Source organism: the organism of the source record quoted next, unplaced genomic scaffold (assembly GCF_019419815.1).
Source record: "Pyrus x bretschneideri cultivar Hongxiangsu unplaced genomic scaffold, Pyrus_bretschneideri_v1 Contig57, whole genome shotgun sequence".
In the NCBI taxonomy this organism is placed as follows: domain Eukaryota; kingdom Viridiplantae; phylum Streptophyta; class Magnoliopsida; order Rosales; family Rosaceae; genus Pyrus; species Pyrus x bretschneideri.
In genome coordinates, this window is record NW_025999795.1 from 1,565,864 (window position 1) to 1,578,643 (window position 12,780).

At 38.6% G+C, this 12,780-nt stretch overlaps 3 protein-coding genes across 4 annotated transcripts; 1 reads left to right on the forward strand and 2 right to left on the reverse strand.

Moving 5' to 3' along the window:
* Positions 1 to 652: 652 nt before the first annotated feature.
* LOC103943427 (vesicle transport protein SFT2B) lies at positions 653 to 3,094 on the reverse strand. 2 transcript variants are annotated; one of them, XM_048571032.1, is made up of 6 exons: positions 2,713 to 3,094; positions 2,546 to 2,599; positions 1,949 to 2,040; positions 1,688 to 1,805; positions 1,191 to 1,249; positions 653 to 934 (listed from the first exon to the last, which is right to left on the reverse strand). In XM_048571032.1, the coding sequence occupies exons 1-6, from the start codon at positions 2,815 to 2,817 to the stop codon at positions 856 to 858; spliced, it is 507 nt and encodes a 168-aa protein (XP_048426989.1). In that variant the 5' UTR covers positions 2,818 to 3,094; the 3' UTR covers positions 653 to 855. The 2 variants fall into 2 exon arrangements, with proteins under 2 accessions (XP_048426989.1, XP_009352013.2); XM_009353738.3 differs by having other exon boundaries at positions 1,967 to 2,040; positions 2,713 to 3,077.
* A 696-nt stretch (positions 3,095 to 3,790) lies between these two features.
* Positions 3,791 to 8,265, forward strand: LOC103943426 (splicing factor SF3a60 homolog). The gene is made up of 12 exons (XM_009353737.3): positions 3,791 to 3,964; positions 4,138 to 4,251; positions 4,539 to 4,643; positions 5,014 to 5,156; positions 5,242 to 5,338; positions 5,823 to 5,987; positions 6,434 to 6,505; positions 6,857 to 7,015; positions 7,148 to 7,225; positions 7,349 to 7,477; positions 7,641 to 7,787; positions 7,856 to 8,265. The coding sequence occupies exons 1-12, from the start codon at positions 3,791 to 3,793 to the stop codon at positions 8,000 to 8,002; spliced, it is 1,530 nt and encodes a 509-aa protein (XP_009352012.2). The 3' UTR covers positions 8,003 to 8,265.
* A 76-nt stretch (positions 8,266 to 8,341) lies between these two features.
* Positions 8,342 to 12,490, reverse strand: LOC103943425 (probable plastid-lipid-associated protein 14, chloroplastic). Its single transcript, XM_009353736.3, has 14 exons — positions 12,286 to 12,490; positions 11,399 to 11,700; positions 11,258 to 11,301; positions 11,104 to 11,182; positions 10,894 to 11,010; positions 10,568 to 10,750; positions 10,391 to 10,477; positions 10,163 to 10,266; positions 9,977 to 10,064; positions 9,809 to 9,889; positions 9,642 to 9,718; positions 9,401 to 9,536; positions 9,202 to 9,264; positions 8,342 to 9,082 (listed from the first exon to the last, which is right to left on the reverse strand). Exons 1-14 carry the CDS (start codon positions 12,473 to 12,475, stop codon positions 8,429 to 8,431), a joined length of 2,205 nt encoding a protein of 734 aa, XP_009352011.2. The 5' UTR covers positions 12,476 to 12,490; the 3' UTR covers positions 8,342 to 8,428.
* Positions 12,491 to 12,780: the final 290 nt, after the last annotated feature.

Consider the following 12,780-nt stretch of genomic DNA (forward strand, 5'->3'; position numbering starts at 1 on the left):
GGGGGGTCGATTTGTTTTTCACGTGCTTTTTCTGGTGCTCAGTTCCCATCTGTTTCCGTACGAAATTTTTTTAGTTGTGATCGGAATGCAAGTGGTACATCACGTGTTTTAATAGGAATGGTGAGAAATTTTATTTTTTAAGTTATTAACTTTTTAGCACACATATCCCGCTATTTATTTAATAACATATGATGTATTACCCCATGTATCGATCACAATGAAAAATCTCTCGTCAGCATACAAGCATTTTCAGGCCTCAATGATTTGGTTAAAGGAGAGGCGGCGCAAAAGAACTTGTACATTTCCAGAAGGCATTCATTGGGCCCCATAGGTTGCCGACAGTTTTGCCTTGAGAAAACCAGAGCGCATTATTGGCCCAACATTTTTTTCCGTTGCCTGAGATGGGCTTTTATATGGGCCTTTTTGGGCCAAATTTTTATATGTGGATCCCAATTTCTGGAGTTAGGATATACCTACATCCTCGGGATGCTACAGTGGCATTATGAACTAATAACACGATGTCATGTGTTTTAAGTTACTCACATGACATCATGTTATTGGTTTGAAACACTGCCACCTTCCCATCCCAGTTTCATGTAAGCCCTTCATTTTGTATGCCAAAGAGAGGGTCAAAGAGGGTTAAAGGAACATCAACAAGAAAAGAAGTTGAGATTGGAATATGAAGCAAAAGAATATACAATTTAGTTGTTCCCGGAAGGGCCATAAACACAACGAAAGCAGTCAACCAGCTCACAAACGGCTCACAAAAAAACTGAACCAACAATGTTAAAAGAGATCAAACCGGATCACAAAATTTTCAAGAGTCTATCCCCGAACTGTTTTGAATTGCATGATCTAAAGCTCGGTGTCACATAAACGAATCATCAGTTCTGAAACCATTCTTCGAGCAAAAGGAATGTAACTCAGGCTGTACCTGAAACAGTTCAGCCGTATATAAGTTGTCTGGATGAACCATTAGTATCCGTATTATGTTTATAAACTAAGATGTTACAAGGTAGACAAGCTGGAAGTTTTTTTCCAGACGGGTGACATGGCACAAAGTGCAAATAATATTCGGCTACTTTGACATTGAACTCGGAAAAAGCTCAGGGTGCATACCCTTTTGCATTTTTTCACTGAAGTGGAAAATAAAATATAGTAAAATAGGCGAATGTGAAAGGCGAACATACCAAATAAGGGCGCAAATCTCACATATGATGGCAATTATTGTTAAAATCTTGCTACGGATCTGCAAGATGACAAGGGAAATGTCAAGATTTGAATTCAGTCCAATAGATCAATGTATTTGGAAAGATCCAATAATCATGTACTGTGATGATAAATTGACATGAGTAGTGGGCACGAGCCAGTAAGCGGGAGGCTGTGAAGACAAGAAGTTGAAAGAAAGGAAAGTTAACCTACATAACCACCTTGCTATCATTACTCAGAAACACAATATTTTAGTTTATACATACTGAAGGTGGGATTGTTGGACAATTGCGGCCAATAGGGATGAAAAAGTGTCGAATCAGGAAACGCGTGGGCTCACTTATATACAGTATAGAAGTTAGAACCATCTCCCTTAATTACCACGACTTACTGAGAATCAGACCCCAAAAAATTTCTAAAGTTGTAGCTTTCACTCAAATTTCTCCATAATATCATAGGATAAAGATTTCATACTAACCAAGAGAGCGCAAATGAGTGCTAGAACAACACATCCAAGGTAAATAGCTGTTGCAAACACTCGAACAGTATCAAACATCATTCTCATTTGTCGTGCAGGGCCAAAGAGGAAAGCTGTACTGCCAAACAGGAATACAGGTTAGCATCTGAACGACTGTGATGAATTTTAGTCAAACTCAGTCGGAGACATGTGCACAAGAAAAAAAAAAAGGTAATTTAAACAAGCCGGAGGAATAACAGTAGAACTAATGCCATCACAAACCGATTCATGTTGACCCACCTTCCAACTGCCAACAAATTGCCAAAGGTGAACAAAACGGCAAATTTGATGGGTTTGGCAAAGACAATCATCGACTGCCAAAGAAGCAAAAGTTGTAAGGAAATGAAGTAACAAAACATCGGAAGCAAAAGTTACTTTTCACATAATTAAGTTGCAACTCCCCATACTTGGTTGCATTATTCTCCCAGTATTACAAAATGGAGATGGAAAGTTCCTCTCATGCATAACTAATCATACAAGAAACTGGCTTAGCTGAACAAGAAGCAGAAACGAGTTTAAAATCGCACGATTCCTGCCCATGAGTAGAACTTTCTTTCCTTATCAAGAACATTCATGTCGAAAAAGAATTTAAATTCCAATATAGTGAGTGTACATACACAATTACATATTAACTCCACCCTGAAACTACAACAATTTCACCAAAACACAAGGAATCATATGTCGAAAAATCCAATTCTTTTCCAATTTCTCTCCCACTACATATAATTCAGTACAGTAACAATACACATTCAAAACAAAATTCAGAAGAATAAAAGTTAAACTACATTAAATATATAGAGGGGCGAAGAATTCACATACCAGGAACATACAAAGCATCCCAGCCAAAAAACAAGCTGCAAACGCGTACATTCTCTGATCAATTCAAAAACCCACATACCCAAAAGCAATGTCAAGCTAAAAAAACAAAGAAATATAGCAAAAATCACACTAAAAATTGAAACTTTATTTGCTATATAAATTGGAACCTGAGTAGCAGAGAGATTAAACAAGCCCTCAGATTCTTCATCCAGTAAGCTCTCTCCTCGCTCTTCATTGTCTCCGAGGATAGATTGGTTCAGCTTCCCCCACATTTTCCCACAAATTAGCCGATCTCCCTTTCCTCTCTCTCTCTCTCTCTCTCCCTCTCTCTGTCTCTCTCTCCCTCTCCTCACTCTGCAAGTTTCAACGGCTTCGAGGAGCTTTACAGCCTACAGCAGAAAATAATGAGAAAATTCGGGGTTTTATTAAAAAAAACAAAAAGGAATTAAAAGGGAAATTGCTCAAAGGACAGCTTGATTTTTCACTTTGTGCATTTACCACCAGAAGAAAAATTAAGGTCTCAAAATTACACTTTCGCCTAATTTTTATTCACAATTTTGCTAAATATGATTACACGACTTGCATCTGAGCCCTTTTTCAAGGTCACTCTTTCTCTCATGCATTTCTAAGTGCAGTGGCGTTTTTGTCAAAAAAAATTATCCTATTCTCAGACATAAAATATTACATACAAACTTATTCTTCGCACAAAATACAATGTTTTCTCATCATTTTCTATACAAAAATTCTAAAACAAATAAACGTATGATATACAATTGATAAGTTTAACGGTTGTGTTGCATTTTCTATAAACTCCCTAACAAGAATGAACTTATAAAACACAGGTCATAGGCTTGTGAATCGATGAAAATTGCCCCTCAAAAAGTGCCCTCATACAAGTCACGCTCTTATATTTGACGAAACTGTAGATGATAAATGACGGGGTGGTTAATTGTAAAACTTTTCAGTTTGAAGGGTAAATTCACAAGAGTGAAGAAGTTCAGTACCATTTTTGCAAATTTTTCAAGCAAAATAATCCTCTTTTTAACGGCCAGGTGGCAGGAGTAGCGTTACTTCTGCAACCGCCTTACTGTAAAAAGGCCTCCCTCAAACGACGAAACGCTGTCGTTTGCGAATCACCGGTTCCTTCTCACTCAAAATTTGGAGATTTTGCTTCGTCCCGAGAGAGAGAGAGAGAGAGAGAGAGAGAGAGGCCCAAAGCCCTAGCTCTTCCGTTTGGCAGAGAAGATGTCGTCGACGCTGCTGGAGCAGACACGTGCAGCTCACGAGGAGGTAGAGCGGCTGGAGCGGCTGATAGTGAAGGACTTCATGAACGAGCCGCCGTCCAGCAAGGACCGCTTGTACCAGGGCCACCGCGTCCGCCAGCTGATCGACACCATCACCTCCACCACCGAAAAACTTGTACGTATTGCTCTCTTCCGTTTCTTCACTTCCTACACTCTCTGTGCGATTGCGACTGTACGGAATGTGTGTGGATTCTTTGGAATTTAGGTTTTTTAATTGCGGAAACTCTAGGGCTAGGGGTTTTGATTTTGACTGCGAATTGGGGGGTTTCTGTGTGTGTTTGGTTTCAGATTGAGATCTATGAAGATAAAGATAATGCGAGGAAGGACGAGATTGCGGCTCTCGGAGGCCAGACTGCCACTGGCACCAACGTTTTCAGCGCATTTTATGATAGATTGAAAGAGGTATTTCTTTCTGTTGGTTTTGTTTGTAGATTTTGTTGTATGAAGAAGTTATAGTTTTAGTAATGGTGTTTACTACTTTGGGGATTTTTGAAGTGGGAGCTTTAACCGTTTGTCGAAATTTGTGTTTTTGCGTGTAAGAGTGTGTGTTGCGTACTGATTTTCCAAAATTTAGTTTGGGGAACCAAAAAATGAGAAGTCGGAGTACTTGGTAGTTTAACGATGAGTCTATCAATTAGGTGTGACTTGGAGTTTAAGTTTTTTTGGTGTAATGTTTGCCATATGTGCAGATTCGTGAGTATCACCGAAAGCATCCGGTTGCTCGGGCTGTTGATGCTAATGAGGAAGAAGAAGCACTGCTTAAGGAGGAACCTCAAATCGAGTTCAGTGGAGAGGTCACTATCTCTCTCTCTCTCACTCTTTCTTTCCCTATCTCTGTGTTTATGTCTCTGTATCTATCTCTGTGTGTATGCATGCCTGTGCAAACTATTCTTGAAGTTACAAAGACGAGTGAACTTAGATTGATTCGGTTATTTTGCTTCCACACAAGATGTGGAAATATCGATCCGTAAAATGCTACTTCTTTGTTGTTTGTTTGTTCCTGTTGGACAGTAACTATGTAGTTAGGCAAATAATACAGAAATGGGTTATCTGGTTATCATCTTTGTTTATTCAGGTTGTTTCATTTGTCTTTTGATAAACACTACTTAGTTGTTACATTTATACTTCCTATCCTTTTATTAATTTGTTTTGTTCTGTTTTTAGGAAGCTTTTGGACGATACCTTGACTTGCATGAACTATATAACCAGTATATTAATTCCAAATTTGGAGAACCTATTGAGTACTCTGCTTACCTTGATACTATTTCACAACCACAAAAGATTCCTCGCAAGCTGAAGACATCAAGGTGAAGTGTTATATTATTTTCTTCCGCCATTGCTTTTAATTCATGTACATGAAATTTGGGAATGATTTTGTTTTATTTTTTTTAGGCAGTACAGGGAATATATGGAAAATCTACTCGCATATCTGATATATTTTTTCCAGAGGACAGAACCTTTGCAAGATCTTGACAGGATATTTTTGAAGGTTCATATCAATACTATCTTCTTTACTTGTATTAGTGTGATGCAACAGCATCAATTTTTAGTCTTGTTTTCATAGGAAAGTGAATCAGAAATATGTATTTATCATTCTTAATAGTTTCCAGTTTTGAATTTTCTTAGGTTTGAATGTAATAATTCACTAGTACTCTAGTAAATTTGCACAAAATAATGATAAACGTTGCAGTTGAGCATACCTTTGTTATATTTTAATGATTTGAAGGCTTGAATCACAATTGACCGTAGTAGTAATTCATGTTATACATGGGCCTTAACAATCTCTTTGTGTGTATGTACGTTTGTGTACATTTATGTATGTATGAAATCAATTTATCATTGTGAACTTAATGTTTTCTGTTGAATGGGCTATTGCAAAAACATTTAGGCATGATTCGATATAATTCCACGGTATCTCTGAATTTGGACTCTGGTTGGATTTGGAATTTTGAACTATGGTATTTTTTTGGCAGGTTGAAACTGAATTTGAAGACCAATGGGTAGATGGTAAGGTTAAAGGATGGGAAAATGAGAAGCAAGAAAATGGGCATGTTCAAGATCAACTTACTATGATCGATCTTGATTATTATAGCACGGTGGAAGAACTTATGGAAGTGGGTCCTGAAAAGCTAAAGGAGGTAAGGGTGACGTTTATGATGTAAAAAGAAAAGTTATTGGCAAAAAATTAGACCTTAAATGCACGCAGCTTGATGTAAAAAGTTACTAAATAATGATTATTAAAATCTCAAAATTAACTTGTTAATGAATAGAAATGTTTTAGTATTAGTGAGAAATAGAGAAGAAGGGAATGGGAAAAGTGGAGAGGAAATTAACTAGTTAGGGAATAGGGGTTGCCAGAATTACTTGCACAGTCTTTCATATGTATTTGAAAATTCTTGTAATCAATGATGTTGTTAAATGTGTCTGGAATTAAAGAACTAGAACGAATTTAATGTCACCCAAAAAAATATAATCCAAGTTCAATTCTGTGTTTAAAACACATCTTAAGCGATCTCTATATATTTCTTTCTCACAAAATAAAAAAGAAATTTTCCTTATATTCTCTCTTTAAAATATCTTCTAGGCACTAGCATCATTAGGACTGAAGACGGGTGGTACTGTTCAGCAGCGTGCAGAGAGACTTTTCCTTACAAAGGTGGTGGTTCTGTAACTTTTTCTCCTATAAAGTGGCCTATTTGATATGTGCTTGTACATATTCTGTTCTGTAGTTTCTTAATCAGTATTCTAGGCAGTATGTCAAAATACTTGAAATGTCCAAAATTGGTTTCTTGTTGTGATGGGGATCAATAAGACTATTAACTTAGCCAGAAATCTGGGCGCCCTAGCTTGCCCAAATCATTGCACTGCATGCTGCTATGTTAATGATGTATTATTAACAAATTTGAATCCTAATGGAAACCTGTCTGATCATGTGACTTCCTTTTCACCGTTTCTGATTTAATTTCCGTTCCACGTTAACTAAAATCTCTTTGTTTATGTTACACAGGACACACCTCTGGAGAAGTTGGACAAGAAACATTTTGCCAAAGGTTCGCGTGGTGCTGAACAAAATGGGGCTGCTGCAGCTCCACAACAAGTTGACAATTTAAAAGAAATTGCTTTATTGGAGGCTAAAACGAAAAAATTATGCGACTTACTGAGTGAGGTTGGCATATGTTAACTAATTTTCTAGTCTCACATGTTTGTGTCTGTAGTTTGTTTTTAATGGCCTACTTCCATTGCTTTTGAGTTTGAATATCAGTGCACATTTACAAAAATAATCGGTGGAACTGTGCAGGCTATTGAAAGAACAAGAGACAACATCATGAAGAAACAGGCTTTGACGTATGAAGAAATTGAAGCAGAGCGTGAAGAGGTAAGAAATCACCCCCTAAAGAAATATGCTGACATCAATGAAATCATATAGTTAGTTTTCTTTGTTGATCACATTTGTGGTGGTATTGTAACAAATGCTTTGATTGGGTTTGATTCCTCACAGGAGGAGACGCAGGCCGATACTGAAAGTGACGATGATGAACAACAGATTTACAATCCACTGAAATTGCCAATGGGTTGGGATGGGAAGCCCATTCCGTACTGGCTGTATAAGCTTCATGGTCTTGGTCAGGTAAGCTAATTTTATTTTGCAGAATGATTTAGTTCTTCATATGTTCTTGTTTCCCGCTTGGATGTGAATCATGTTTTACTGCCAAGGTGCCTGGGGACTATTTTACGTGTGAGATTTGCGGAATTAAAAATCAGGTGATTGCAACTCTATCCATTCATTTCAGGAATTCAAGTGTGAGATTTGCGGGAATTACAGTTACTGGGGACGTAGAGCTTTCGAGAGACATTTTAAGGAATGGCGCCATCAGCATGGTATGCGTTGCCTTGGCATACCGAACACCAAGAACTTCAATGAGATCACATCAATTGAGGTATATTCTTTTCCGAATAATTCGCTAGCTTAGTATTTTGCAGAAGTCTAAACCATGTCACCATGCAGGAAGCTAAAGAACTCTGGAAGAGGATACAAGCACGACAAGGCGTGAACAAGTGGCGCCCGGATCTTGAAGAAGAGTACGAAGACAGAGAGGGTAACATATACAATAAGAAGACATACACCGATCTGCAGCGACAGGGACTGATTTAAAGAATGCAGCTGTTTGGTGTTATATCATTCTTTGCTTGATAGTATGTAATGATGCTGAGTGGGGTTGTGCCAACCTAGCCATAGTCTCTGGGTTGCGACGCGGTTGAGAGCGGGCCGGTGAGATTGTAGGATTTTTGTAGCGAAGAGTGACGAAAAGTATAAGATCTTGATGTTATGTAGCATTTGAACACATCAACCATTCTACTGCCACTTGAATCTGTTGTGCATGTTCTATCTTTATGGAGTTGCTTCGCGTTTTTTTTCGCTGTCTCTTATTATCGGGATGTTTTAGTTGCATGAGCGTGCTTGTGTTCGCGTTAAATGTTAATGGAAAACATAGAGAAGGAATAGATGTGGTTTCTCTCTGAAGTGCTATCACTAACGAGGAGACAACTCCTAGATAATTACACTCGGAACAATTGTTATTTAACAACTTTCATCGAAACCAGACCGTGTAAATAAGAGTGCAGAACCATTTACCCCACGAAGGACGAGCAGTCTGGAGTCGACGTATGTTCCACACACGACCTTCGACAAATCGAACATTTCAGGCGGGACTTGTATCCGAATTTCTTGAACTACATTTCCTGCACTATTGAGATTTTTACTCAATGGATCACCGAGATTCAGTGTTACTCCATCGACGCCGCTTGAAACGAGTTTGGCCACGGGCAGGCTTGATGGAGACTCTTTAAATGGGAGTGCTTTCCTCCACTTTCCACCTGATAATTTCTGAGCAAAGGCGTCGCGAGCATTAGACGGGCTGAAAGAGAGTTGTCCTGTGTTCTTTTCTTCTTCCTTGAGATATAACCGTCTCCCGGCCATTAATCTAAATAAAGAGTTTACTTGCAGTTTCCCCTCTACACCAGTCTTGTCATGGGGCCAGTTCTCGCCAGTCATGACTGTGAAGCCAATGTCAGAGATAAACGACAGGTTGGTGTTCAACTTCGATACTCTTGATACGGTTAGGTGTACATGGCCAATGAGGACTTGTTCAGGAGGTTGCCGAAAGGTTAAACCAATGTGCCTTCCAGTACAGTACAACAGACGCCACTTTCCTGGCAGCAATTCCAGCCAATTCTGCATGTCCAAAATATAGAAGAAAAAGAATAGAGCGAGGATAATAAGAGGCGAGAGTATGGAATGTCGTCAAGCAATAGCCAAGCGAGAGACACATAAAAGAACACATAGTTCACTACCTTTGGCCTTGAATGAGGATTTAGCATCTCCATTAACTCGATGAAGTGAGATAGCCTGCTACGCTGAAACATAAAATTACAGAGTCAGTAAATTTCACAAGCACCAAGTTTCTGCATTCACAAATTATGACGACATTTCAGTAAGACTCAGTGACTCATACGAAAAAAGTTCATCTATGTTGGAAAAGAAACCATATACCTGAGGCTGGCCGTAAATGTATTCTTCTGAGATTCGCATTGCAGTTGAGCCAAGTCCCCATCTGATGATATCGATGGATGGGACTACCCGCCACCGAGGTCCACATAGAAATGGGTGTGTAAGAGAATCTAAGCAACTGTGAACGATTTGAAAAGGATTATTGTATTTGGAGTTAGTTCTCTCCATAAGAACACTTCACTTGAAGAGTAGATCCCTGCTTCACATATGAACCGTTGCATACCTTACTCTTTTAGAAGGTTTTGTTGCTAGCAACAAGGATAAAAGGTTCCACCCTGCACCCCAATTCCTATCGAGTATCTGCAAGTAAGATAATAAACAAAAACGCTTCACCAAAATGGGAAGGGGTCTTGAATTCACAGTAAGTTGCACTGATGGCACAGTACTTACTTGCAGTCCAGCGTTTCCAGATGAGGAATTTCTATGGAGTATTTGCAATAAAAATTCACGCAAGCATGAAGGGTCATTTCCCTGAATTTGCACAATTGATAAAAATAGGCATTAGAATAAACAAATCCATCAACCAAAGACCAAAGTTAGGAAAATTTTGCATTTCACCTTTGTGAGAAATGATTTGAACTTTGTAAATATAACAGGATCCATAAGTTCCTGCATCACCATTTTTGCCATCATGAATCCAAGACATCTGCGCAACACGTATGGAACAAAATAAGTATTCAGATCCTGCGGAGAAATCAACGCGAAACTTTTTACAAATATCTCTTTGTCATCTCCAAACTGTACCTCATGTCAAATGCAATCATCATTTGTCGCCTATCCAAGTTATTATCCATAGTTCCATCCGGACGATCCTCATAAAAGTCAGCAGCACTACCTAATATTCCTACCTGATAGGAGAGAAATTCATTACACATAAAAAAGATTCATAAATAGGAGGTAACTGTTCTTATCAGATTCCATATCATAGTTCACGTCACTCGTGTCAGTATCTATAAAAAATCTGGAGCTCACTTTAATGTGTCTATCCACTGGACTTATGTGCACATTCTCCAGCCTCAATTCCGTGTGGGCAAGTCCATGGCTGTGCAAGTAGTTCACCTGAGTTGAAATAAGCATTTGAAATACCACAATCCATCATTTTCTTGACCGAAAATACTAGGCACTCATTACTAAAGAAATCATACATACTCCAATTAAGAGATCTCTCATCAGTATTCTAGTCATTCGTAGTTGCCGAGAAACTGCAGATCCTCCAACTGTGTCATCACCCACTTTTCTAACAGATTCCTTGTCCAATGCAAGAGTAGCCTCCAAGGTTGGGAGCCAATCCGATTGTTGTAGCCAATGTCTTAAAGAAAAACTACCATGATACTGCAACAAAAAAAAAATTAATCAGTTCTCTCTGTGTTAGTAGATCAGATGATCAAATGATTCAGAGAAGAAAGTTTTCAGGTATACTTTGTTCAACCCACATGCTATCTAAGTAGAATTCATGATACAACAAAGGGACGTACCCCATGGACCAGAGTGAATGAGGAACGACCACTACTTGTAGCTGAAGAGATGTAACCATGCACTTGCATTGAATAAGAATGGTACATGAGTCTACGACGAGCTAACTTCTTTAACACCTGATGACATCAATGATTCAATAGTAAAGAATTAGAATCGAATAAGACGAAACCTTACATAACAAAGTATAACAATTTAACGCGTCCACAGACCTCTATTGCTCGTCTACCCCTACGCTGAGCTCGAACACTAGTAAGACGTCGAAGTACAACTTGTGTATTATACAAAGGGCTGCAATTTCATAAAACGAGTCATCAAGATTGATCTTGCAGAAAAATGTCATTATCAAACCAAAAGTAAACTTACCTATCAGTATCCTTTACTATAGCTTCAAAAACCACTTCGCCTGCCTACAGAAAAAAAAGCTCGGATCATTTAGACAACAACGAAATCAACGGATCACAGGTATAACATTAGCGCATGCATAAAAGTACAACAGCTTCATACCCGACCACCAAGGCCAACACTAACAAGGTCAAGAATCTTGAAATCGGAGATCTTGAACCTTATGACATGCCCTGATTCTTCTTCCACAGGAGCAGACAAGTCACTCGGAGCATTCTCCTCCATTTTCAGTGATGAACAACGGACTCCCAAACACAGTCTCCTCTTCCAATCCGATGTCTTTCCAATGGTCCTCATAAGGCTCGGTCTGATCAGTCTTGTCGACAAGTTTCCACCAACACAAACTACTTCAAAACTTTCAAAACTTGGACTCAAGCCAACCCCACATAGCGCCATTGATCGAGCTTAAAACGCCACGTAACAAAAAAGAAGATGATATCAGTTTCTGAAACTTCTCAATTAAGAAGCATGTTGGAACACAACCTTTAATCAATAAACTTCTATGATCAAGCACTTCATACCGTTCCGGTTTAATCAATTAGTTCCATAATCCAACTCAATTAGGTCCGAATTATTCATTTCCAGCATTACTTTTCTTTCCCGTTCAATTTTCTCACCAGCCAAACAAAACAAGTTCCAACACAATTCTTCCTCAATCAATCATAAAAACTGAAGAATTAGAAAGAAAACAAATCGAAAAGCACATAGCTTTCACATTTTTCAATTCCAGCTCCCCAAAAGAAACAACAAAAAAGAAATGCAATTTTCGAAAACTAATTCAGCTCCAATTAAACTAAACAGTCATTTTTTTGTTGATTAAGTCTGAAATCTTGGCAGTTATTGTGAATTATGTTGAAGTCCGGAAAAACTATTGAATCGAAACCCAAATTTCCAACAATTCGATGCATTTTCTCGGCAACCAAACACTCAAAAGCTACACAATTTATGAGGGAAATTCATAAAAAGGAGTGGAATTTCGCAGCACTTACCGGAAAAATATTGAAAAAGGAGGACACGGCTAGTTACTGAGGAATGAAACTGAAAGGGAGAGGAAGGGAGTGTATATATATATATGTATGTATAGGTGTACGTATAGATTGCGAGCCTGAGGAGGAAAGCGGTGCGCGCGTGGTGGAGGAGAGTTGCGTGTGCGAGAGACTGGGCGAAGCGTTTCGCCATGGGTTTGTCGCACGTCTGCGTCCCGCCCCTCCAAATATCTAGTGGCTTTCTTCTTTCTTTGATCGCGGCCGTTCGTTAATGAGTGCCAATCATGAAACGACGGTTCTGATTTTGTTGAATTTTGTCGGCGTTGGAATCTAAGTTTAACCGGATGAGGACAACCCGATGTTAGTTTTTTGTTCTGTTAGTGAAGTTATAATATGATTAATTTTTAAAGGTAGCAAGACCTAAAGTAATACAAATTATACCAGAAAGGTTTGATTACAAAGTTTGAAATTTCTCAATACGATCAATATTTCTGTGAA